The sequence below is a fragment of the Scyliorhinus torazame genome, chromosome 3 (assembly GCF_047496885.1).
Source record: "Scyliorhinus torazame isolate Kashiwa2021f chromosome 3, sScyTor2.1, whole genome shotgun sequence".
NCBI lineage: Eukaryota > Metazoa > Chordata > Chondrichthyes > Carcharhiniformes > Scyliorhinidae > Scyliorhinus > Scyliorhinus torazame.
The window spans coordinates 34250510-34275087 of record NC_092709.1 but is presented as its reverse complement, the minus strand read 5'-3'; the positions used below and the strand labels follow the sequence as shown (position 1 = coordinate 34275087).

The 24578-nt window shown below is 46.6% G+C and overlaps 1 protein-coding gene across 4 annotated transcripts in view; it reads left to right on the top strand.

Annotated features, from left to right (window-relative positions):
* sclt1 (sodium channel and clathrin linker 1) overlaps nucleotides 1-24578 on the top strand; it is a 155492-nt gene that overhangs the window by 117619 nt on the left and 13295 nt on the right. For 2 of the 4 annotated variants that reach the window (XM_072495564.1, XM_072495563.1), the window contains one exon: nucleotides 17634-17729. The exons of 1 other annotated variant lie outside the window; for it this stretch is intronic. In XM_072495564.1, coding sequence (XP_072351665.1) covers nucleotides 17634-17729 — 96 coding nt within the window. Of the gene's footprint in view, nucleotides 1-17633; nucleotides 17730-18577; nucleotides 18665-24578 lie in introns of all 4 variants that reach the window. One more of the 4 variants, XR_011940101.1, reaches the window with a different exon arrangement.

Genomic DNA, 24578 nt, shown 5'->3' with positions numbered 1-24578 from the left:
TATCGGGGCCGCGTCATCTACCCGCGCCAGGCCTTGTGGCCCGTGTAAAAGCGGCGCCGAATAGATGACGCGGCCGGCGCGGCATAACGGACGTCATCCGCGCATGCGTGGTTGCCGTCCTGTCCAAATCCGCCCCGCAATAAGATGGGGGACGGATCTTGCGGGGCCGCGGAAGGAAGGAGGTCCTCCTTCAGAGAGGACGGCCCGACGATCGGTGGGCACCGATCGCGGGCCACCCCACATTCAAGGTGAAGCCTGGTGCAGGATCCCCCCTCGCCCCCCCACAGGCCGCCCCCCCAGCGTTCACGCACCGCCCACGACTGTAGCGACCAGGTGTGGACGGCGCTGGGGGGAACCCGCCGCTTTGGCCTGGCCGCTCGGCCCATCCGGGCCTCAGAATCGCGGGGGTGCCGGAGAATCGCCATTTTGGGTATCTCCGGCGATTCTCCGGCCTGCGGCCCGCGAAACTCAACTGGCCCGTTCCCGCCGCTCGGGAGAATCGCGGGAGGGCGTCGGACCGGCGTCCCCGGAAATTTCGGCGGCCCAGGCGATTCTCCCAACCGGCGTGGGAGTGGAGAATCGCGCCCAGTGCCTTTAATTTCTGTTGGGGTGCCCTCTGAGGTTAACAGCAGCTGACTTTTCCGATCTGCCTTCGCTCATCCTCCTTTCTTGGAGTCAACCAGTTATTCCTGCTGTCTGCTGAGATCTAAAAACGTAACCCCATTGGTTTTGTTCTTTCCCTTTGATCTCTTCATTGTCTCACCCAGTCTCTTTAGAAATGCTCTCTTCCAGAATTGATTAACTTCATTTCTTTATTTTAACTTTTAAAATTTAAAAGAAAAGTAATCTCACTCTATCCATACTTTTATCTATAATACCATTCTTTTACACCCTGCGTACCTTCTCTGTTGAACCATAACAACCAATTCAAATCTTCTGTTTTGTATACTTCCTTACTAAATTACCTTATCTGTTTGAAACACTTCGAGGCACATTATTATATCAAACCCACAGCTTATCCTCTCAGTCACTCCGTCTCTGCTTCAATAGCCACTCTCACATTCCCAACAGTTTAAAATATATGACGAGAATATTACCAACCAAAAAATATTACAATTTCTTGTGTTTTCCCGACAATGGGCTAGATTTTCTGGCGGTACATGCCAACAAGATCTTAAACGCCACAATGACTTCACACAGTACCAAAAAATTTGTAATTTAGCTGCCTTCTGAACTAACCTTCCCCCTACCTGTTCAGCAACTCCTTATAGATTTTACAATCTAAAAAAGGCATTTTCCCAGCAGCGTGGGGTGGATTCAATGGGAAATTATATTGACAACGATGGGACCAGAAGATCCGGCCAACGTGTGCCGCCTCCCGCCGCGAAAAGCACGCCGTGGGGAGGAAAAAGAATTTCACCCGATGGGTGGGACCTAAACTGCAAAAAACAGAGTCCCGTTTTGGGCGGATATGACGGGGTCGTTCTCGGCGCCAGCAGCACCGAGAAACAACAACGCTATCTGACGGAACTCTTGTCATTTGTTTGGCCACGGTCAGGAATGCCCATCGAGGCCGCACTTATCTCACTTGCTGCACTGGCGAACTCGGCTCGTCAGTGCAGGATGAGATCAGAGCTTCATTTTGAAAATGCTACCGATCTTTTGACCCCCCTCGGAATCCCCACTGTGGCCTCCGGACCCTTCCACTGCACAACCTAGCTCGTAGGGGGTCCTCGAGCCCGCCCAATCCCCTTAATCCGCCTTTTAAGGGCAGGGCACCCCTGGGCCCGGACCCTGGCATGGGCAACCTAGCATCTGGACACCTTGGCACTGTCGGTCTGGCAACCTGGCAGTGCCACCCACACCCTGGCAGTACTATGGTGCCAGGCTGGCAGTACCTGGGTGCCAGCGGGAGTGCCAGGGTACCACCTTGTCTACAGCCTGACTACCCGGCGGCCTCTGGTGACCTGGGAGCCCCCCCCCTCCCTTCAAGGTGTCGTTGGACCTGGTCCACGTCCACAGGACCAGTGCTAAATGATGCCATAGCAAGGTCTCTCAGGCACGGCCGTCAGTTCCCGGCCTCCGGAGAATAGAGTGTAGACATATATTTAGTGAGTCTAATAGCTCACTTAAATATGAAAATCGCCCAGGGCGAGATCTAGATCACGACGTCTCGCAAGATCTCCTTGGATCTCACGAGGCGTTCCGAGCGTCACAAATCTCGCAAGAAACCTATCGCAAGATTTAACAGCCTTGTTGCATCACCGAGTCGGGCCCGACAAGGTCATTCAATCGCGTCCAATATCTTAAAACTAATTCCTGAATCTGGTTCATCCAGTGGAAAGCATTGTCAGTTTGTTGATGATGATCAAAATAATACAGAGGCATTTAATAAATAGTTTACATCAATCCTTATTAAAGATAAAAGTTTGGAGTGAAGGAGAATTCTGAAGTGGCTGAAAGTGAGTTGAGTGATATTACGATGGGCAACAAGAACATGTTGGATGAATTAGTTGCGCTCAAGAAAAGTCCAGCTGCCGGGGACTGAAGAGATACATCCAGAATTCTGAGAGAGATGAGGCAAGAAATTGCTGACGTCTGAGGAATTCGATGGTAGTGTGTTATTGATTGTGGATGTATGCCAAGAGCAGCCAATGCTGTATCTTTTACCAAAAAGGAGACCGATCTAATTTAGTTAATTACAGTCCAGTTATCTCAACATTTGTGGTGGAGGTAATTTTAGAGTCTCTAATTAAGGGTGAAATTACCACTTATCTCGAAGTATAAAATGGAAGTAACCAACACAGATTTAAATGGAGACAAACATGCTTGCCAAACCTCATGGACTTCCTTGAAGAGGTAACAGACATTGTAGATGGGGGAAATAAAAGCTATCGTGTAAGTAGACTTTATAATAGAATTGTCCAAATTTCTTATGGCCTATCTAACTTTGTAACAATTTTCTTACACGGGACGAAATGCATTTCTAATCCTTCCGTACTGATTTTAGGCACAAAGCGAATATTCCTTGCCAAAATTAAAACCAGGACATCAATCCGATCCAACATCAAATCTGCCTGCTACTCCGTGGCCACATATTTGAAGCTTTTTTTTTTGCCCAGTTCAAGTAGGCGGCACGAAAGCACAGTGGGTAGCACTGTTGCTTCATAGCTCCAGGGTCCCAGGTTCAATTCCCAGCTTGGGTCACTGTCTCTGCAGAGTCAGCACGTTCTCCCTGTGTCTGCGTGGGTTTTCTTCGAGTGCTCCGGTTTCCTCCCACAGATCTTTTTATGAAAACAATACATGTTGCGGGGCAGATTATGGAAGGGTGGGATAGAGTAGACTGGAGCAGTAATGAGAACAGAAGAAATCTCTTTCCACAGAAATTTGAGACTGAAATTCCGATTGTCTGTGGTTGGGATTGAAACTATGGGTGGAATTCGACCATCTGGGGCTAAGGGCGCGATTCAACTAATTGGGAACAAAGTCCCATAGCGAGCGCATTTAGCCGTGGTGTTTCCCGGCGATCGAAGCACTGAGAAACACATGGCTATACGACGCAGTCGTGATGTATAAGGGGCTTCAGCGGGAAATGTGCCGCACATAGCCCCGTTTTGTACACTGAGGGGCTCCGTTCGCCGGAACTTCCCAGTGTAGCAAGAAACTGGGACTCCATTTTTAAATGATATCCCAATCTCCGAGGTCCTCGAAGCAACCCCCCCCCCCCCCCCCCCAGTCCGAGAGCACTATGGGAGAGACCCCTGGCCCAGTTGTGCACGTGCAAAATTGTTTGGCAGTGCCCACGCCAGCTGTCTGTGCCAGCCTGACACCTGGGTGGCACTACCAAGGTGCTAGGCTGGCACTACAGTGCCATGCCACTACCCTGTCCAAAGGGCCTCCGATCCCCCATGAGTGTCGTTCCGTCTGATCCCCGTTTGTGGAGATCAGTACCAAACGGTGCTTGCCCGAGGCGATGGGGATGGATCCCAAAGCCTCAGGTACCTCGGGAATCTGCAAATTAAGATGAGACTCGCTCTCTCGCTTTAATATGCAGATTTGCCAAAAAGTGATCCCGCCCACAATGGGCAGGATTTACATCGCAACATCTCATGAGATCTTGTTAGTACTCGCGAGGTGTTGCGAGCCGGGTATATTCCGGGAGCGGGGTCTCCTGGTCTATCGGCTACATTGCGCCGTGGCGAGCTGACTTTCAGGCGCAGCGTGGCAATGGCATCGCGCCCTATGTCTTGTGGTGGGAGTGGGAATGTGGTGTGATTCCCACTGCAAAGGCCAACCCCAACCTCATTAATTATGCTCCCAGGGGTTTGACGCCAAATTCCGGGGCGGGCAAGGATTGCCGCAGATTCCACCATCCTATCTAGGTGTCATTTGAGAAGGTGCCCAACATCACTGACCCACCATCGAAGAAACAAAATGTATCTCCTGGAGCATTCTGAGGCCAGGAGATGGACCTCCTCGATTACACTGAATCTAGAAGATTCACATGAAGATGCACCCTCTCGCTCATTGCTCCAAGGTCCAGGATCGCTGGTGAACTCCAGAGGCACCCCCAGGCATTGTTCAGGTGAGTCCCGACTTCTGCACGCCACATTGTTCCAGACATGTTCTGGATCGGCATGTTTTCCTGCTGGTGTTGAAGAATCGGGCATGGGTGGAAGATTCCTATCGGGCTTTCATCTGCATCCCAATAGCGGGATGAAAATCAGTTTAACGCAGATCTCCAGCAGAATTCTAACCCACAATGGTGGGCATCAGTGGAAGATTTTGCGGGAAATTCAGAGGTGTGAAACCAATTTTTGGACTTCTCCGCCCCCCCCCCTCTGCCATTGAACCCACCTGTGGGGCCATTGGAAAATAGGGCCCATGTCAACATTCAAGATTCAGTACGTTATGTCAATGAACAATTCGGAAAAAGGGATATGGGAACAGGTTAGGAAAGTATAAGTTTTTCCTATTTGCTGAACAGGAAAATAAACACTGGCATGGGCTAGTTGGGCAGAACATGCTGTTTTGGTATTATCACTTCAGTGTGTTTTTTTTAAATATAAATTTAGAATACCCAATTAATTTTTTCCAATTAAGGGGCAATTTAGCGTGGCCAATTCACCTACCCTGCACATCTTTGGGTTGTGGGGGCAAAACCCATGCAAACACAGGGAGAATGTGCAAACTCCACACTGACAGTGACCCAGAGCCGGGATCGAACCTGGGACCTTGGCGCTGTGAGGCAGCAGGGCTAACCCACTGCACCACCGTGCTGCCGGACTTCAGTGTGTTTCTAATGTAATGCAAATAACTATTCAGCAGTGTTCAATATCTGTGTGTATGTGTGCTTAGGCAGCATTTATCCTGTAACACAGATGACAATATTTTCATGTTTACTGTGGCGTTACAATATTTTACACTTGCTACAAAGTGATAACTAGTAGCTTCTGCCGAGCTCCACTGTTTCCCCTTTCTAGTTGTCTGGTTCCATTGATAACTGCTCTTGCCTCTTTTAGATTGAACTGATCAGTTAAGAAGTTGAGTTGCACTCATTCTATAGGGTTAGAACTCGAGACCACATTTGTACAGTAATTTGTCTCATTAAATCAATTAAAATTTCTTGGTACATTTGATCAGCAATTTGTAAAACGTTTGATTCCTTTTGGAAACGGGTGTGCTGTGAGCCATGCGTGAGTTCAGAAAGGAATAAGATACTTCTTTGTGCAGAACGCACTTAACATCGCAAAGCAATTAAGATCATTCATCCATAAAATTATCAACATGAATACAATCTTCCAAGCTGAAAGAGTTTATGCGTTGAAGCTTAGTTTCCTAATACATTTAATCTTTCCCCCTTGCTCATTATCAACTACACACCACTAGCAAGTATCTACACCGGAAGCAAAGCTGTTTTTGCATCCTGTTATGATACTGTTAGCATTTAAAGAAGAAATCCGAACAAACAGCATTTAACCGTTCTTTGCCTCGTGCCGCCAATAGCAGAGTTCCCGGTGAGGCAGAGAATCTGGCGTCGGGGAGAAAATGGAATTGGCGCCCTTTCCGATGCTCTGGCCCCCTGCTAGTGTCGGTATCAAGGTTCTTGCCCGCGCGCCAGCGGGAGGATGCAAGTGGATCACTTAGACCCATTTGTATCCAGTTAGCGGAATGGCCACCATGTTCTCCAGGCCTGCGTGATTCTCCGGTCCTCGAACCCATAAATAAAGAGAACCCCCGACAACTACCCACCCCCCACCACCGTGACGTCCAAAATAAAGAGATCCCCAAAATAAAGAGATCCCTTTACAGACCCTGCAGAAAATAGACCCATGTCAGGAAGCCCCCCCAGAAAGGAAACTCCTGTAAGGAAGCCCCCCAGAGGAGAGACCCCTGTCAGGAAGCACCCCATGTAGACCCCAGAAACCCCAGAAGCCCCCAGAAAAGCGAGCCCTGTCTAGAAGCTACAGAGCAGTCCAGACAGAAACAGTGAAAACAATTACTGTTGTAACACTCACCTGGGCAATACACCTGCTGGCTCAGACACAGGAAGTACCACCTGTCAATTCCTAGAAAGAGAACCTGGCAGTTATGTTTATGCCCCTCAGATACTTGAGCTGCAAGCCATTCATTCATTTTCCTTACTAGGCTGTGATTGACAGCTTCCACAGCTGTCAGCTTCCTTCATGGTTGAGTAACTATAAAGTGCTCTAACTGCAATGTTTATAAACATCAGTCTTTGATTGACAGGTCCTGGCTCACTTCAAGCAACATTGGGTTTTCCAATCATCTCCCTCCATGCTTGAGTGATTTTGAAGTGGTCAACTGGAAATTGAAAGCACTTAGTTCAGTTCTTGGTCACTAACAGTAAAGCACAGGCTGACTGGACATCTTTCACAGCATTATGCTAGTGTCTCCATTGGAAAGGTATTGTAATGAGGATCAATATGCCTTTAGAGGACAGATCCCTGTGATAAATTATTGCAGTAAGAACACCTCTACGTTACAACACCTAATACCGACATTTGAAGTTGTGAAATCATTTTACACTTGCCTGCCAGAATGTTCCTGCCTACTCAAGTTTTCCATTTTCTTCACATGCTCTCAAATCTGGTGTGCTTTTAATGGGTTTTTGAAAAACCCATATCACAAGATGAAAATGGTGTGCAGGAGGAAATCTGATTCTGCTTTTGACCCCTCCCCCACACACATTTAAAATGGGGAGCCTGACCACAGCGGGTTTACCCGTGGAAAGGCTAGAGGAAAATGGCACAGTGCTGGTAATGCAGAGAAAAATCTGATTTCATCCAAAAGGAAATGTGGCCTTTGACAACCAAAATGTGCACACAGATGAAATTACAGCATTTATAGAACATTACAGCGCAGTACAGGCCCTTCGGCCCTCGATGTTGCACCGACCTGTGAAACCACTCTAAAGCTCATCTACACTAATCCCTTATTGTCCATATGTCTATCCAATGATTTGTCTCCATCCTAACTGTGGAAATTTAATAACAGTTTCAAGAAGCTTTGCATTCTTTCAGATGGCTTTCATCAATTTATCAGGCATTTTATTTGGCGTTCACACTGTTGCGTGGGTTTCCTCCGGGTGCTCCGGTGCAAGTTAGCTGGATTGGTCATGCTAAATAGCCCCTTAGTGTCCAAAGATGGTGGGGCTACGGGGATAGGGTGGGGGAATGGCGTGCTCTTTCAAAGGATCGGTGCAGACTCAATGGGCCGAATGGCCTCCTTAAGCACTGTAGGACTTCCATGATTCTATGAAGCTGGAAAATGGCATCTGTAAGATGCCCAAATAAATTCCTGGCTTTGTACGATTCATGATGCATATCTCACCTGGTTGTCATTATTTTTATTTCATTTCTTTCCAATGCATTTTCTGATTAATTTTCATTCTGCTCCATATGTCGGCCACTGAAGTTGAGTCAGGCCTGAATCATATCCTGAGGAAGAGGAATATCTTTCAAAGTAATTTCCGATGTTGGTTTAGGCTGGCATTAAGTCGCCTCATCTTTAGGTATATTGTTCATGTGAGCTTCTTGTCAAAAATCAACGTTCTGGCAGGGCCTTGTTATATTCCATAGCCTCCCAGATTAAACTGGTCAAGGTTGTCTCTCGCGTCCATGACAACAAGGTATTGGTATCTCCAACTTCTGATTTAGAATCTGACTCTCACCTACTGGGCTGATTTTTTGCCTCCGGGGCAGGAAACAGGAATCAGACTTTCCACAGGTTACCACATCCCGCGGAAAGTGACTGACGTTGAATTTTGAGCAGGGCACTCCTTTAATTTACATAGTCAGGTACTTGTCCAATTATAAGTGATAGTTAGACTCTGATAGCCAGAGAGCCAATCAGAGACCTATTGGCTTTGAGAGCAGTAGCCGACTGAAGTAAATGGTGAGAGCGGGCACTTCAACAAGAATGTGTGCTCTCAACCACTTTTTAAAAAAATGTAAATTAAAAATACAGAAAGCAGCTAGGTGTCTAATGATAATATTTGTAAGACTGCTGCTGGCTGGAACTGGCAAGATGCTGTGATTTGGATCTAATAGACTGCGTGCCCTTCGTAATGCTGAGAGGGGTCTGGAAGCTGCTGAATGTGGGGAAGAAAACAGTTTCTTTATACATAAGAACATAAGAACTAGGAGCAGGAGTAGGCCATCTGGCCCCTCAAGCCTGCTCTGCCATTCAATGAGATCATGGCTGATCTTTTGTGGACTCAGCTCCACTTTCCGGTCCGAACACCATAACCCTTAATCCCTTTATTCTTCAAATATTATCTATCTTTATCTTAAAAACATTTAATGAAGGCGCCTCAATTGCTTCACTGGCCAAGGAATTCCATAGATTCACAACCCTTTGGATGAAGTAGTTCCTCCTATAAAGTTATACACTTTATGCACTCTTTCATTTCTTAATAGATGGCATTGTTCACCAACTGAGCTCCAATGTTTCCATTCCCTCAGCCCTGACAGGCAGGCAATCTGCTATTTTTTAAAGAGAGATGCTGCTTTAATATGTGCACATGCCTTCATGGCAGAAGGTGGGAGAGACATGTACTCTGTTATTTGGCACAAAATGAAGTAGCCATGCAGAATTTTCAAAACATGATCCATACTTAGCTTCGTGAGTGTGGAAACATGCTTTCTGTCATAGAATAAGGGAAGACCCTCTGGTATGTTATTTTTTATTGCGTTACTGTATATAAAATCTTTCCAATTTTTGTCCATACTCTTATTATTCAATTTTATTATATTTTCTTTTAATTTAAAGTTCTTTAAATTTTAAAAGGATATAAAAGTCAAAACCATGTTGTACTACAACACTGATTTACTTGTGTAGAAGCAATGGAATCATTAACTTAAAAAATATCTCAATGCATCCTTTCATTTTGCTTCAACGCTGGTTCTAAATAATTGAAAGATTTTTTTTGTGCTATCACCTCACCTTAAACAGTAGCTATGTAACCTTAAACTTGCTATGTAAACAGAACTTTGAATGTTTACAGCAACTTTATAATTAACTGGAATGTCTTAATTTTGGGAAATGTATTTTAATTATCTGATTGTTAACATTTTGAAATTCCAACTTCCGGTGGCGGCCACGAAGTAGGAGGTCGCTTATTTGGTAGCTCCCGCTTGTGGTGGACTTTTAGGACCTTTTCTCCTGACTTTTGTGAGATTTGATCAGTAAAATTGGACGCGGGTGCAGCAGAGAGGAGGAATCCTCCACCAGTTTCTGGACCAGAAGTGGTCTGAAAAGAAGAAATTGCCGGGCAAAAAAGAAGGGTGTGGAACATACAGCAAAGGAGAACATGGCGGAGGTACAGGAGCTGGGATTGGCGACCCAGTGGTCAACATAGCAGTTGGTGACATTTATACAGGAGAGTTTCACCAAGCAAATGCGGGAATGCTTAGACCCGATTAAGGCAGGGATTAATCGGGTGGAACAATGACTAGAAGCCCGGGTAGTGGCGATCCAGAAGGTGGCTGAGCCCGAGGACCAGCTAACTGCAATGGAGGCGGAGATGGGGCTGATGAGGGACCACCAGAAAAGGCTGCAGGGGAAGGTGGAGGATCTGCAGAAGAGGTCCCGCAGGCAGAATCTGAGGATCATTGGCCTCTCGGAGGGCATCGAGGGATCGGACGCAGGGGCATACGTGGCACACATGTTTGAAAAGCTGCTGGGCGATGAGACGTTTGATCGACCCTTGGAAGTGGACAGGGCGCATAGAGCGCTTGCAAGGAAGCCGCTCTGAATGAGCCGACGAGGGCAATGGTGGTGCGAATGCACCTGTTCCTGGAAAAGGAACAGATTTTGCGGTGGGCCAAGCAAACATGGAGCTGCAAATGGGAAAACAACGAGCTACGCATCTATCAGGACTTGGGCCTGGAGCTGGCCAAAAGAAGAGCGAGCTTTAATAGGGTAAAATCAGCCCTCTTCAAGAAGGGGGTAAGTTCAGTATGTTGTATCCAGCTCGTTTGTGGGTGACCTACGATGGCCAAGAATATTACTGGACAAGGTGATGGACTTTGTTAAGGACAAAAGACTGGCAGGTCTTTTGAGGACATTGAATTTGGGGGCGAGTAATGCCGAGCCTGTACTGTTAAATTTATTTTTGTTTTTGGGCTGTACATGGAGTACTTTTGTATCAATTTTTGGGTCGTTGCTCAGTTCTTTTTGTTTTGGGCTGTACATGGAGTGCTTTTTGGGCCATTGCTCGGTTTTGTATGTGAGTTAACTTTGTTCTTGTTGGGTTGAGTTTTCTTCTTTGGGTTTGTTGGGGATTGTGATGTTTTGAATATGTATGTCCGAGCCGGGGGGAGGGAGAACAATAGGGGGTAGGATATTCGGCGCCAAGGGCGGGGACTACCAGGCTAGCTGGGCGGGCTAGCTCACGGAAGCGCGAGCAGGTGATAAGTTTGCTAAGGGGGGTTGAGATTGTTTTGTTAATGGAGTGGGGGGTTGCTCTGCTGACAGGAGAGGGACTGTTATTGGGAGACAAATTGGAGGTCGGGGACCTTGGGGTGCCCAAAGGGCAGGCCTAAGGACCCGAGCTGGAGGGTGGCCTAAGACGGGCGATGGTTGATCGGCAGGGGGCTGGGGGGGGGGGGTAAATGCCCTCACCAGCAGCGGGCCCAGCATCCCAGAAAACTTCTTATAATATTCCACAGGGTAATCATCCGGGCCCGGGGCCTAGCCCGACTGCATGGCCTCCAATCCCTCTACTACTTCTGCAATCCCGATCAGGGCTCCCAACCCCTCCACCAACCCTTCCACCACCTTCGGAAACTACAAACCCTCCAAGAGTTGCCTCATCCCCTCCAACCCAGCTGGGGTTTCCGACTCATACAGCCAACTATAAAACTCCTTAAACACCCCGTTCACCCCCCTGTATTTCCTCCTCCGTCCTTCACTCTACCTATCTCCCTGGCCTCCTCCCTTTTCCTTAGCTGGTGTGCAAGCACCCTGCTGGCCTTCTCCCCATATTCATATTACCCCCCTCGCCTTCTTCAGCTGTTCCACTGCGTTTCCTGTAGATAACAGACCAAACTCCATCTATAGCTTCTGCTGGTCCTTCAATAACTCTGCCTCCGGGGCCTCCGAATATCTCCTGTCCACCTGGAGTATTTCCCTAACCAGCCTATCTATCTCTGCTTGCTCCGCCTTCTCCTAATGGGCCCATTTCGAAATTAGCTCCCCCCCTAACCACTGCCTTCAGTGCTTCCCACACCGTTGCTGCCGAGACTTCCCCCGTATCGTTTATTTCCAAATAGTTCTGGATGACCTCCCTCACATGCACGCACACCCCCTCATCCACTAACAGCCTACATCCTATCTCCACTGCGGGCGCTGACCACCCTCCTTGCTCACCCGCAGATCCACCCAGTGTGGGGCATGGTCTGACATAACAATCGCCGAATACTCAGTATCCACCACCTCCGGGGTACAGAGCCCTGTTCAGAATGAAAAAAATTGATCCGGGAGTATACTTTGTGTATGTGGGGGAAAAAAAGAAAGAAAACTCCTTCGCTCTTGGCCGTCCGAACCTCCACGGGTCTAACACCACCCCCCCCCCCCCCCCCCCCCCCCCCCGCCCCCCCATCTGCTCCATAAACCCCTTTAGTTCCTTCGCCACGGCCGGCACCCTCCCTGTCCTTGGACACGACCGATCCAACCTCGGATCGATGACCGTATTGAAGTCCCCCCTCCATGATCAGCTTATGCGAGTCGAGGACCGGGATCTTTCCTAACACCTGCCTCATAAACTCCACGTCGTCGCAATTTGGTGCGTAAATATTTACTAACACCACCGGCATTCCCTCTAACCTCCCGCTCACCATGATATACCTACCCCTCCCGAGTCCGCAACTATATTCCCTACCTCAAATGACACCCTCTTATTGATCAGGATCGCGACCCCCGTAGTGTTAGAGTCCAACCCCAAATTAAATACTTGCCCGACCCACCCCTTCCTCAGTCTAGTCTGATCCGCAACCCTCAGGTGTCTCTTGTACCATTACCACATCCGCCTTCAACCTCCTCAAATGCGCGAACACGCGGGCCCTCTTGACCAGCCCATTCAGCCCTCTAGCGTTCCCATGTGATCAGCCTGGTCAGGGGGCCCGGTACTCACAAGTCCGGTGGTAGTGGTGCCCCTGAGAGTCTGGGGACAGTGGAGGAAACATATGAGAGTGGAGGGAGCTTCAGTGTGGGCTCCAATTTGTGATAATCACCGGTTTGTCCCGGGGAGCCTGGGTGGGGGGTTTCGGAGATGCAGAGAGCAGAGATTGAGAGGATGGGAGATTTATTTATTGATGGGAGCTTTCTCTGTTTGGAGGATTTGGAGGAGAAGTTCGAATTGCCGGGAGGGAATGGGTTTCAATATCTGCAGATAAGGGGTTTTGTGCGAAGGCAGGTTTCGACCTTCCCGCTCCTACCGCCACAGGGGATACAGGATAGGGTCGTTTCTAGAACGGGGGTGGGGGAGGGGAAGGTTTCGGATATCTACAAAGAACTTATGGAGTGGGAGGAAAACCAGATAGATGAGCTAAAGGGTAAATGGGAAGATGAGCTGGGGGGTGGGATAGAGGCAGGTCTGTGGGCGGATGTTTTGAGCAGAGACAGCACGTCCTCATCATGTGCCAGGCTCAGCCTGATACAATTCAAGGTGGTTCACCGGGCACACATGACTGTGGCCTGGAACAGCAAGTTTTTCGGAATAAAGGACAAGTGTGTGAGTAGTGCGGGAGGGCTAGCAAACCATGTCCATATGTTTTGGGCATGCCCGATTCTTAGGGGATACTGGCAGGGATTTGCGGATATCATGTCCACGGTACTTAAAACAAGGATGGCGCCGAGTCCAGAGGTGGCAACGATTTTTGGAGTGTCGGAAGATCCGCGAGTCCAGGGGGCGAGAGAGGCTGACGTTTTGGCCTTTGTCTCTTTGGTAGCCTGGAGATGGATATTGTTAGCGAGGAGGGACTCTAAGCCCCCAAAATCAGAGGTTTGGGTTAGCGACATGGCTGGGTTTCTCAGACTTGAGAAAATTAAGTTTGCCCTGAGAGGGTCAACGTTGGAGTTTGTCCGGAGGTGACAGCCGTTTATCAACTTCTTCGGGGAAAGCTAAACTGTCAGCAGAGGCAATAAAGGGGGGGTGGGGGGGAGTTAGGCTACTTTGCGTTTAGGGTAGGCGAGATTAGTGAGAGATGGAGAGATGTTTTTTGCACTATGTTTATATTTGTACCGTTTATTGGTCTAAAATTATAAATGCCTTAATAAAATGTTTTTTTTTAAAAACATTTTGAAATTCCATGTGGAGGATGAAGTTTTACACTTTTTTTTCTCAACTCATTCGTAATTTTCTTTTGTTTCCTTTAAGTGTATTTCAAAGAAGAAAATACTAATCACCGTGGTGACATTTTATTCACATAGGCTCTGATTTTGGTTTCTTAAAATATCACTGGCATTCTGTAACAAATTCTCAAGAAGTTTAGATTGGTAAAACTGATGTGCCTTTCTAACAGATGGAAGTGATCAACAGAAAATGAATAAAGAGGTGGGGATGGGTGAAAAGCAAAACTGAGCATTTTGCCTTCAATCTGTAATTAAAGCTTCAAATGTTATTTTTGTCATTTGATATTTGATTGAATTTGGATTTGGGTTTATTGTCACGTGTTACCGAGGTACAGTGAAAAGTGTTCTGCGTACAGTCCAGACAGAACACTCCATACATGAAAAAACATAGGACATACATAAATACACAAATGTAAATACATAGACACAGATGTTGGGTGAAGCATAAGTACTACTCAGTAGAGGAGATGTGTGAAGAGATCAGTTCAGTCCACAAGAGGGCCATTCAGGAGTCTGGTACCAGCGAGGAACAAGCTGTTTTTGAATCTGTTAGTGCGTGTTCTCAGACTTTGTATCTCTTGCCCGATGGAAGAGGTTGGTGTGGTGATGTGCATCAATGTAAATGCATGTAGGCTAGCTAGACACTAGAGGGAGCACCAGAGACATCACACACACACACACACACACACACACACTCAACCAATAGATCAGTTAGATAGGACACGACCAATGGACATTCACGATACACACAGAGGTGACACGACCACAGGAAGGCATTACACCAACCCATATATAAAGGACACCACACACATGATCTGCCTCTTTCCAGTGGAGACAGTCAGTCAGTAGAGACACAGGGTTGATTCAATATCACTCCCACCACGTGGATTGCAGCAACTGGTTAGTCAGTCTGGGTAGCTATAGTAGGATTAGCAGTAGTGTCGAACCCGAGTATTAGAAGTGTAAATAGTTTAATAAACGTGTTGAAGATTTCTCCACGTCAGAACCTTCCTTCGTCAAGTGCACCACAAGGAAGCCGCTTATGCCACACCTGGAGCACAACAAATCAGTTGGAAGAGAGAATAACCTGGGTGGGAGGGATCTTTGATTATGCTGCCCGCTTTCCCAAGGCAGCGGAGGTGGAGACCGAGTCAATGGATGGCTAAATGGAGGTTGAATTTACACATGTGCCAACAGTTCATGTGCTCCTGAGAGCTTGTTTTGCAAGTAGAGTGCATTAGAATTGCTGTTTATAGCACCATCAGAAAAAGTTAACGATTTATCTGACACAATATATGTTGGCCCAGAAATTGCTGAAGTGATACATTTGGAAGAGGATTGGATTTTTTATCTTGCCCTTAAGATAATTTTCTTTGCACAACCTCTGGAGATGGAAATTGATGGGAAGGTAATGTGGCATCTGAGAGTTCATGGACATTGAGTGTCCTATGGTCTGTCTCCTTAAGTAATGAGTAAAACGATAGAGAAAGAAAGGAGCCAAATAACCGGGAAGGAAATAGGGTGAATCAGAATCAAATTAGACAGGAAAGAGAAATAAAGAAAAAGGAAAGCTGGAGAGTGGGTTGAGAGAGAAAAAGGAACAGAACATATTTTTAAAAAAGATAATTAAAACATTTTAACAAACTAGGAGCAAGTTACTACTGCAAAAATGATACTTTCGTTGCTCCCTTTCTAGACCACTTAAGGTTGAGTGGTTTGAGCATACGTCATGTCATTGTTGCGATCCCAATAACTGGCCAGCAAGATCCCAGAATGAATCCCAGGTTACCCTTTTTTTATAAAATGTGGGGAAACAAGAGTCACATGACCGCTAATTAGTTTCAACAAGAAGAAAAAACATTTATTAAACATAGAAAAATTGGATTATAACACACAATTCCTTCATTCCCTCCTTACCTTTACTAATACACACAGGTTTTAGGATTAACATGGATTATAAATTACACCTTAATTTACAATGGTCTCAGTAACACAGTCAAAGTCTCTTTTTAAGATCACAGATGATTGTGGCAAGTCCACTCGCCACTCTACACCTCAAGTAAATGTTTGTGGAGTTCCTCCGAATCCACTCCCCCACCCTTGATGATTGTCACGTGAGAGTTTCCAAGCTGCAATCCCAAAAACATGCATTCAAATCTCTCACAATAAAACCATAGCAGTTTGCATTCTGAAATCCAGGCCAGGATTTCCAAATGACAATTTTAAACAAAGCTTCTGCTCCACATTTAACAGCAAATCCAGTCCAGGATATTATACCAACCCTTTAGGATTTATTGTCTTGACTGCTTTTACACAAACATGTGAGATCCTGCCACAGATTTCCATGGTTAATTCAACTTTTTTTTTTTGTTCATGGGAGGTTGGTGGCGCTGCCTGGGCCAGCATTTATTGCCCATCGCGAATTGCCCTTGAGGGGATAGTTAAGAATCAACCACATTTCTGTGGGTCTGGAGTCACATGTAGGCTAGACCAGGTAAGGATGTCAGATTTCCTTCAAACATTAGTTTGAACCAGATGGAATTTTACGACAATCTGCAATAGTCATCATTAGACTTTTAATTCCAGATTTTTATTGAATTCAAATTTCATCATCTGCAGTGGCGGAATTCAGACCAGAGTCCACAGAGCATTACCCTGGATTTCTGATTTACTAGTCCAATGACAATACCACTCCGCCACTGCCTCCCCACATTTTACAGGCTGTAGTAAGATCTCAAAACCTGAAAATCACTTCAGATATATTTCTGGCATCTCAGCCTTCTTCTCAGCTCTGTCAGTGTTTACTGATCAGTTCTATGTTCTAGTACCTTGAACCTCGGACTTCTTGAAAACTTCTCTTAATTCTGCTAGTTTCCTTAACTAGCTGCTCTTCAGATCTCTGCACTTGTTTTCTTACCATTACTCCGTGGTATGGCTTTTCTTCTAGCAAAGCTGAAAGAGCTGTTCCCTCTCTACCCTTCTAAACCAACTGCTTCTAGCAGAGCTGTGAGAGCTGCCATTTTTTATCTTTTAGTTGCTATCAAATTAGCTAAACTAAACTTAAAAGCTTCTCCACCTTACAAAGCCTCAGTTGCTCAGCAACACCCTCATGCTTATATCTTTTCTTTATTCTTCATGCCATAGCCCCCTGGAAGCACACTAGAAACACAGTTGGAACTTGACCAAGCCCCACACATACAAATACCTTTGTCCAACATAAATCTTTTTATAGGTTTTACCCTTCCACAGAAACATTAATTTAAACACACTTAAAACTATCATCATTTCTAATGTTTACCAATCGAAATCCCTTAAAACTACCTTTGTTTTCCTAACAATTTCCCCACAACAGTATCGGGAGCTTACCAACCATGCTAGTATCGGGGGCTAACCCCCCCCCCCCCCTCCAACCATACTAGCATTAACAAGGTTTGAATATTTAGTGAGGGGAGATCATGTGGCAGGGAGGCCCCTTAATATTAAAAATTATTCTGATGTATTTACGTGAGAAAGGCGGGTACCTCGTTATGTCACCGGCAAGGGGTGGGGAACATCGGGAAACAAGATCTCGCCGGTAAGGATTTGTTTCCTGACTGCTGAGATTTTGCGCTCACGTCACCGTTTACACTCATGCAGGTGCAAAAACGCTCCGATTAACTCCATTTACAAAATTTCAATGTTAAGCCTCAGGAGAGCTTTTGTTTCATTTTTTTGTTCAAATCCATCTTTACACATCTTCATTTTCATTTGAATAGTATGAAAAACAGATGTTGGAAAATCAAGAAAAAACAAACAGACTTCAAAGGCGCCTGACTCACTCAGAACACACGGCAGCTACAGCCTCTCAAAAGGTAAAACACCACATATATCATCGGGCTAAAAATGTTAGTGATTGTTTTAAATTTGAGTTTTAAAGTGGTTTGTTTTCAAGCAATTGAAAAGCTTTGTACTGAGATTTGGCAAGGTAGAGAACAATGGGCAGATACAAAGGATTTGGAGTTTTGTCCTCGGGTTCAAGTGACCTCTCAACCTAGAAAAGTAATCCTCAGAATACTAAATTGACACTTTCCCCTTACTGGTCCCCAATGCAACCCTACCCTTGCCCTGACCCAACAGTAATAAACATTAGTTAGGATGTTCCACCAAGTTGATGAATAATCATCCATTAACAATTAATAATGGTGACTACAAGGCTTATAAAAAGTTGTACAATACAGGATTGCTACAAAATATGAAATTGTTGCGAGCCTTTGTGGAAGTAAGTTTTGAACATTTGTGTTGATGGCCTATATTCATCACATTGTTTCACCTGTAACATCAAATATCCATTTTTTTATTGCTTAATATTTCTTCAGTGTAGTCAACTCACATTGATCCAAATCTCAGCAATGCCACCATGTATGGGTGCCAAGTTTCCCCCGAGAGCAGTGTTTTCCAAACTTTTTTTCCGCGACCCACGCTGGCCGACCTTCTTGACACATGCCTCATTCGCTTACCTTTCATGTGAAAGGGGAGCCTGTTTGGTCCTCACGATCTCACTCCAATACGATTCACAGGAGGAGAGGACAATGTGCATATGAAGTGCAGACTTCAGCCAGATCCTTTGTGCTGTCTTGATCTTTGTGAGAATGGAATATCCAACCTTGCACACGTGGGTCATTGTAAAGAGCAATAGTAACAAAATATATGTTTTATTCAGCACTGAATACTCCTAGGAGATGCTACTCCTAATGCTGGCAGTCTCATGGTATTTTTGGCGTGCATTCAATGTGCTATCACAGATCAGGTACAGCAGCCTAATCTTTTCATTTGTTATCAACTGTAAATTAATAACTGACTCTGGGGTCTCAATCTCAAAAGGAATTTTCACCTACCACATCTCTTTCAAACACTAATATTTCTCCTCTCATTTGCCAGTACTTCCCTGCATATAACACACATGGGCTTTGCATCCTTATTTGCATTGGCATAATTGACAAAACCATCCCTCAAGAAATCATCTTTATACTGCTTTGCTCCTGAGTTATGTTTCTTCATTGCAAGATGTTAAACAGAGGCCCTGGAGCTCTGTACAGAGCTAATTTAGCTCTGCTCTGTCCTGCCCTGGACCCTCCTAAGCAGCTCTCTGTAACAGATTCAGATATGAGATCCTAGCCAGTGGGTACACTGCCTACTTGTAGGAAAATGATTCATCTTCACAGTCCTCTTGCCTTGCATGCCAGCAACTAGAAAATTAAAGAAGTTCTCCTCCAAGATTTGGTGCCAAAAGAAGGTACATACAGGGTGCTTGACATCAAGTGTCCTTGCAAGTTGCATGACCTGCTCACTGCCGCTTCTGTCCCGAAGACTTCAAAGCAGCCTCATTTCTTTCTCATTTAAAAGGTGGCAGCGGCTGCCATTCTCAATGGAAATGTTGGTAACGCCATTGAGATCAGGACCACCACGTCCGATCGCTCCGTGGACGCGGGTCGTGACCTGCACTTTGAAAAACCCTACCTTAGAGGGAGGTTGGCAGTAGAGGATGTAAAATCTGAGGGCATTGATCAGTACTTGAGCAGCCTGCTCCCTGAGTCAATGTGAGGGCATTCCCTGATCATTTTGAGACAGCTAGACATAGTGTCACCTGTATAAACAAAATCCTTAACTATGTCCCAAAGAACAATTGCTCACTTAAATGTCTCACTCCTTCTACTAAATACGGTGCTTTTACATTTGGTCTCATTCGTCTCAAAGCTAATAGTATGGAAAGGGAGGAAAACTGATTTTAAACAAAAGAAAGGCGTAACGAGTATTTACAAATTAAATCAAATGAAAAGGAGGGGAAAAAAACACGCAATCAAAAAGAAACAAATGAGATAGAGGAGTAGACCATCTAGCCACTTGAGTCTTTTCTGACAGTCAGTGCGATCATGGCTGATGTGCATCCTAACATCCTAACCTGTCTTTGCCCCAAGTCCCTTAAGATTCTGGCTAAGATCACTTCTGATGGCGGCCATGGTGTAGGTGTATGTGGTCGCACATTTGGTGGCTCCTGCTCGTGGTGGACTTTTGGGACCTTTTCCCTCGATTATCTGAACGATAATACAAGGTGCTGGTGAGGTAGAAGAAGAGAGTTCCCCACCGGTGTATGGATTCGTGGACCAGTAGTAGTCTAAAAAGAAGAGAGCGTTCGTCGAAAACTAGTGTAGAACCTGCGACACAGGGGAATATGGCGGAGGGTCAGGGACCAAAACTGCCGGCCCAGTGGTCGACGGATCAGCTTGTGGCCTTCCTCCATGAGAAATTTGCTCAGCTGAGGAAGGAATATCTGGAGGACCTGGCCAGGGTGGTGGATCCGGTAAAGGCGGGGATTAATCCCCGCAGAGATTGGAAGCCCAAGGCCAGGCGATCCAGAAGGTGAAGGAGGCGGTGGGCGAACACGACGAGCAGCTAGCCGCGATGGGGCTGACGAGGGACCATCAGAAGAGGCTGCAGGACAAAGCGGAGGATCTGGAGACCAGGTCACGCAGACAGAATTTGAGGATTGTCGGCCTGCCGGAGGGCAGCGAGGGAACGGTGGCTGGGACATTTGTGGCACGTATGTTTGAGAAGTTGCTGGGAGAAGCTGCGTTTGTTCGGCCCTTGAGGTGGACAGGGTGCACAGGGCATTTATGAGGAAGCCACAGAGGAACGAGCCACCGAGGCCAATGGTGCTACGAATGCACCGGTTCCTGGACAAGGAACAGATCTTGAGGTGGGCCAGGCAGACAAGGCTCTGCATATGGGAAGGCAGTGAGCTACGTGTCTATCAGGACCTGGGCGAGTTTCAATAAGGTGAAATCAGCCCTCTTTAAGAAAGGGGTGAAGTTTGGCATGTTGTACCTAGCGCGTTTGTGGGTCACGTATGAGGACCAGGAACTTTATCAGGGACAAGGGACTGGCAGGAGATGGAGGACATTGAATGTGGGAGCGAGTAGTTATGTTTTAGAACTTTTGTTAAACTTCTTTTCTTCTGGTTTGTAAGTATCGTTTTTGCACTACTTTTGGGGCCGTTGCTCAGTTCTGTTTGTGGGTTAGCTTTGTTCTTAATGGGGGATGGTGGGTGGAATTTTCTTCTTTGTATTTGTTGGGGACTGTAATGTTTGCATATGTAAGTTGGTCGAGCGGGGAGAAGGGCGTTCACTAGGGGGGAAGGATGCTTGGCTCCGTAGGCGGGGCTACCAGGCTAGCTGGGCAGGCTAGGTCACGGAAGCGCAGTGGGGGGGTGAACAGGTGATAAGTTTGTTGATGTGGGTTGGGTTTGTTATGGGGTGGGGGAGGAGAGGGAGGGGGTTATAGATCTGCTGACAGGGGAGGGATTGACGAATGGCGACAGGGTGAGGGTCGATGATGGTGGGTGCCCGAGGGCCAGCCTGGAGAGGCGCAGGACGTGGGCTGGAGGCTGGCCTTGGAAGGGTTATGGTTGATTGGCCGGGATGGGGAGGGGAGCGAGGGGGCGGGGGTGCTCCCTGACCAGGCTGATCACATGGAATGTGACAGGGCTGAATGGGCCAGTCAAGAGGATCCGTGTGCTCGCGCATCTGAAGAGTTTAAAGGAGGACGTGGCAATGTTACTTACAAGAGACACACCTGAGAGTGGTGGATCAGACTAGGCTGAGGAAGTGAGGAAGGAGTGGGTTGGGAAGGTATTTTTATTCTGTGTTAGACTAAAACTAGGGCGGTAGCTATTTTGATTAATAAGCCGGTGTCATTTGAAGTGGGAAGCATCGTAGCGGACTCGGTGGGTGGGGGGGCGTAGATGAGTGACTTTAATACGGGTATAGATCAGAAGCTGGATCGGTCGCATTCGAGGACAGAGCAGGGAGGGTGCCAGCTGCCGCAAAGGAATTAAAGGCGTTTATGGCACAGATGTGAGGGGTGGATCCGTGATCGAAGGAGTTTTCTTTTTTCTCCCACGTACACAAAGTGTCCTCCCGGATCGACTTTTTCATTTTGGATACGGCTTTCCTGGTGGGGGTGGTAGACGCCGAGTACTCGCGATTGTAGTGTCGGTCCATGCCCTTCACTGGGTGGATTTCCGATGAACAAGGACTATTAGCGGAGGAGGAGGTGTGTGTGCAGGTGAGGGAGGCCATCCGGAGTTATGTGGAGATAAATGACACAAGGGAGGTTTCAGCAGCAACGGTTTGGGAGGCGTTGAAGGCAGTAGTTAGGGGAGGAGTTTATTTTGATACAGGCACATGGGAGAAGGTGGAGCGGGCGGCGATGGATATATTGGTTCGGGAGATTCTTCAGGTAGACAGGAGGTACTCGGAGGCGGGGCTGTTGAAGGAGCGGCAGAAGCTGCAGGTGGAGTTTGGTCTGCTATCTACAGGGAAGGTGGTGGGGCACTTGAGAAAGGCGAGAGGGGCGGTGTATGAATATGGGAAGAAAGCCAGTAGGATGTTAGCTCACCAGCTTAGGAAACGGGAGGCAGCTAGGGAGATGGGAAGAGTGAAGGATAGAGAGGAACACGATCTTGGACCCAGCGGGGGTGAACGGGGTGTTCAGGGAATTTTATAGTAGGCTGTACGAGTCTGCACCCTCAGCAGGGTGGAGGGGATGAGACGGTTTTTGGAAGGATTGGAGTTTCCGAGGGTGGAGGAAGAGTTGGTGGAGGGTCTGGGAGCCCCGATCGGGCTCTTTGAAGTAGTGGAGGGATTGGAGGCTATGCAGTCTGGCAAGGCCCTGGGGCTGGATGGATACCCAGTGGAATTCTACAAGACATTTTCAGGGGTGCTGAGGTCCTTGCAGTAAAGGCGTTTAATGAGGCTAGGGAGCGAGGTGTTCTTCCCCCAACAATGTCACAAGCTTTGATTTCTCTGATTTTGAAGCGGGAGAAGGACCCGGGACAATGCGGACCAATCTCCCTTTTGAATGTAGACACCAAATTGCTGACCAAGATTCTGGCCTCGAGACTGGAGGATCGTGTCCCAGAGGTGATAGGGCAGGACCAGACGGGATTTGTAAAAGGGAGGCAGTTAACGGACAACGTTAAAAGGCTCTTGAATATTGTCAAGATGCCCTACGAGGGTAGGGAGGTAGAGGTAGTGGTCATTATGGATGTGGAGTAAGCCTTCGACCGGGTGAAGTGGGATTACCACTGGAGTGAGAAGGTAAAATCAAGCACTAGTGTTTTGTGCTTAAACAAAGGAGATTACAATGGGATGAGAGATGAACTAGCTAAGGTAGACTGGGAGCAAAGACTTTATGGTGAAACAGTTGAGGAACAGTGGAGAACCTTACAAGCGATTTTTCACAGTGCTCAGCAAAGGTTTATACCAACAAAAAGGAAGGACAGTAGAAAGAGGGAAAATCGACCGTGGATATCTAAGGAAATAAGGGAGAGTATCAAATTGAAGGAAAAAGCATACAAAGTAGCAAAGATTAGTGGGAGACTAGAGGACTGGGAAATCTTTAGGGGGCAACAAAAAGCTACTAAAAAAGCTATAAAGACGAGTAAGATAGATTATGAGAGTAAACTTGCTCAGAATATAAAAACATAGTAAAAGTTTCTACAAATATATAAAACAAAAAAGAGTGGCTACGGTAAATATTGGTCCTTTAGAGGATGAGAAGGGAGATTTAATAATGGGAGATGAGGAAATGGCTGAGGAACTGAACAGGTTTTTTGGGTCGGTCTTCACAGTGGAAGACACAAATAACATGCCAGTGACTGATGGAAATGAGGCTATGACAGGTGGAAGACCTTGAGAGGATTGTTATCACCAAGGAGGTAGTGAGAGGCAAGCTAATGGGGCTAAAGGTAGACAAGTCTCCTGGCCCTGATGGAATGCATCCCAGAGTGCTAAAATAGATGGCTATGCACTAGTGATAATTTACCAAAATTCACTAGACTCTGGGGTGGTCCCGGCGGATTGGAAATTAGCAAACGTGACACCACTGTTTAAAAAAGGAGGTAGGCAGAAAGCGGCTAATTATAGGCCAGTGAGCTTAACTTCGGTAGTAGCATGGGGAAAGTAGTAGCATGGATAGAGGATTGGTTAATTAATAGAAAGCAAAGAGTGGGGATTAATGGGTGTTTCTCTGGTTGGCAATCAGTAGCTAGTGGTGTCCCTCAGGGATCAGTGTTGGGCCCACAACTGTTCACAATTTACATAGATGATTCGGAGTTGGGGACCAAGGGCAATGTGTCCAAGTTTGCAGACGACACTAAGATGAGTGGTAAAGCAAAAAGTGCAGAGGATACTGGAAGGCTGCAGAGGGATTTGGATAGGCTAAGTGAATGGGCTAGTGTCTGGCAGATGGAATACAATGTTGACAAATGTGAGGTTATCCATTTTGGTAGGAATAACAGCAAAAGGGATTATTATTTAAATGATAAAATATTAAAACATGCTGCTGTGCATGAGTCGCAAAAAGTTGGTTTACAGGTGCAACAGGTGATTAAGAAGGCAAATGGAATGTTCATTGCTAGAGGGATGGAGTTTAAGACTAGGGAGGTTATGCTGCAATTGTATAAGGTGTTAGTGAGGCCACACCTGGAGTATTGTGTTCAGTTTTGGTCTCCTTACTTGAGAAAGGACGTACTGGCACTGAAGGGTGTGCAGAGGAGATTCACTAGGTTAATCCCAGAGCTGAAGGGGTTGGATTACGAGGAGAGGTTGAGTAGACTGGGACTGTACTCTTTGGAATTTAGAAGGATGAGGGGGGATCTTATA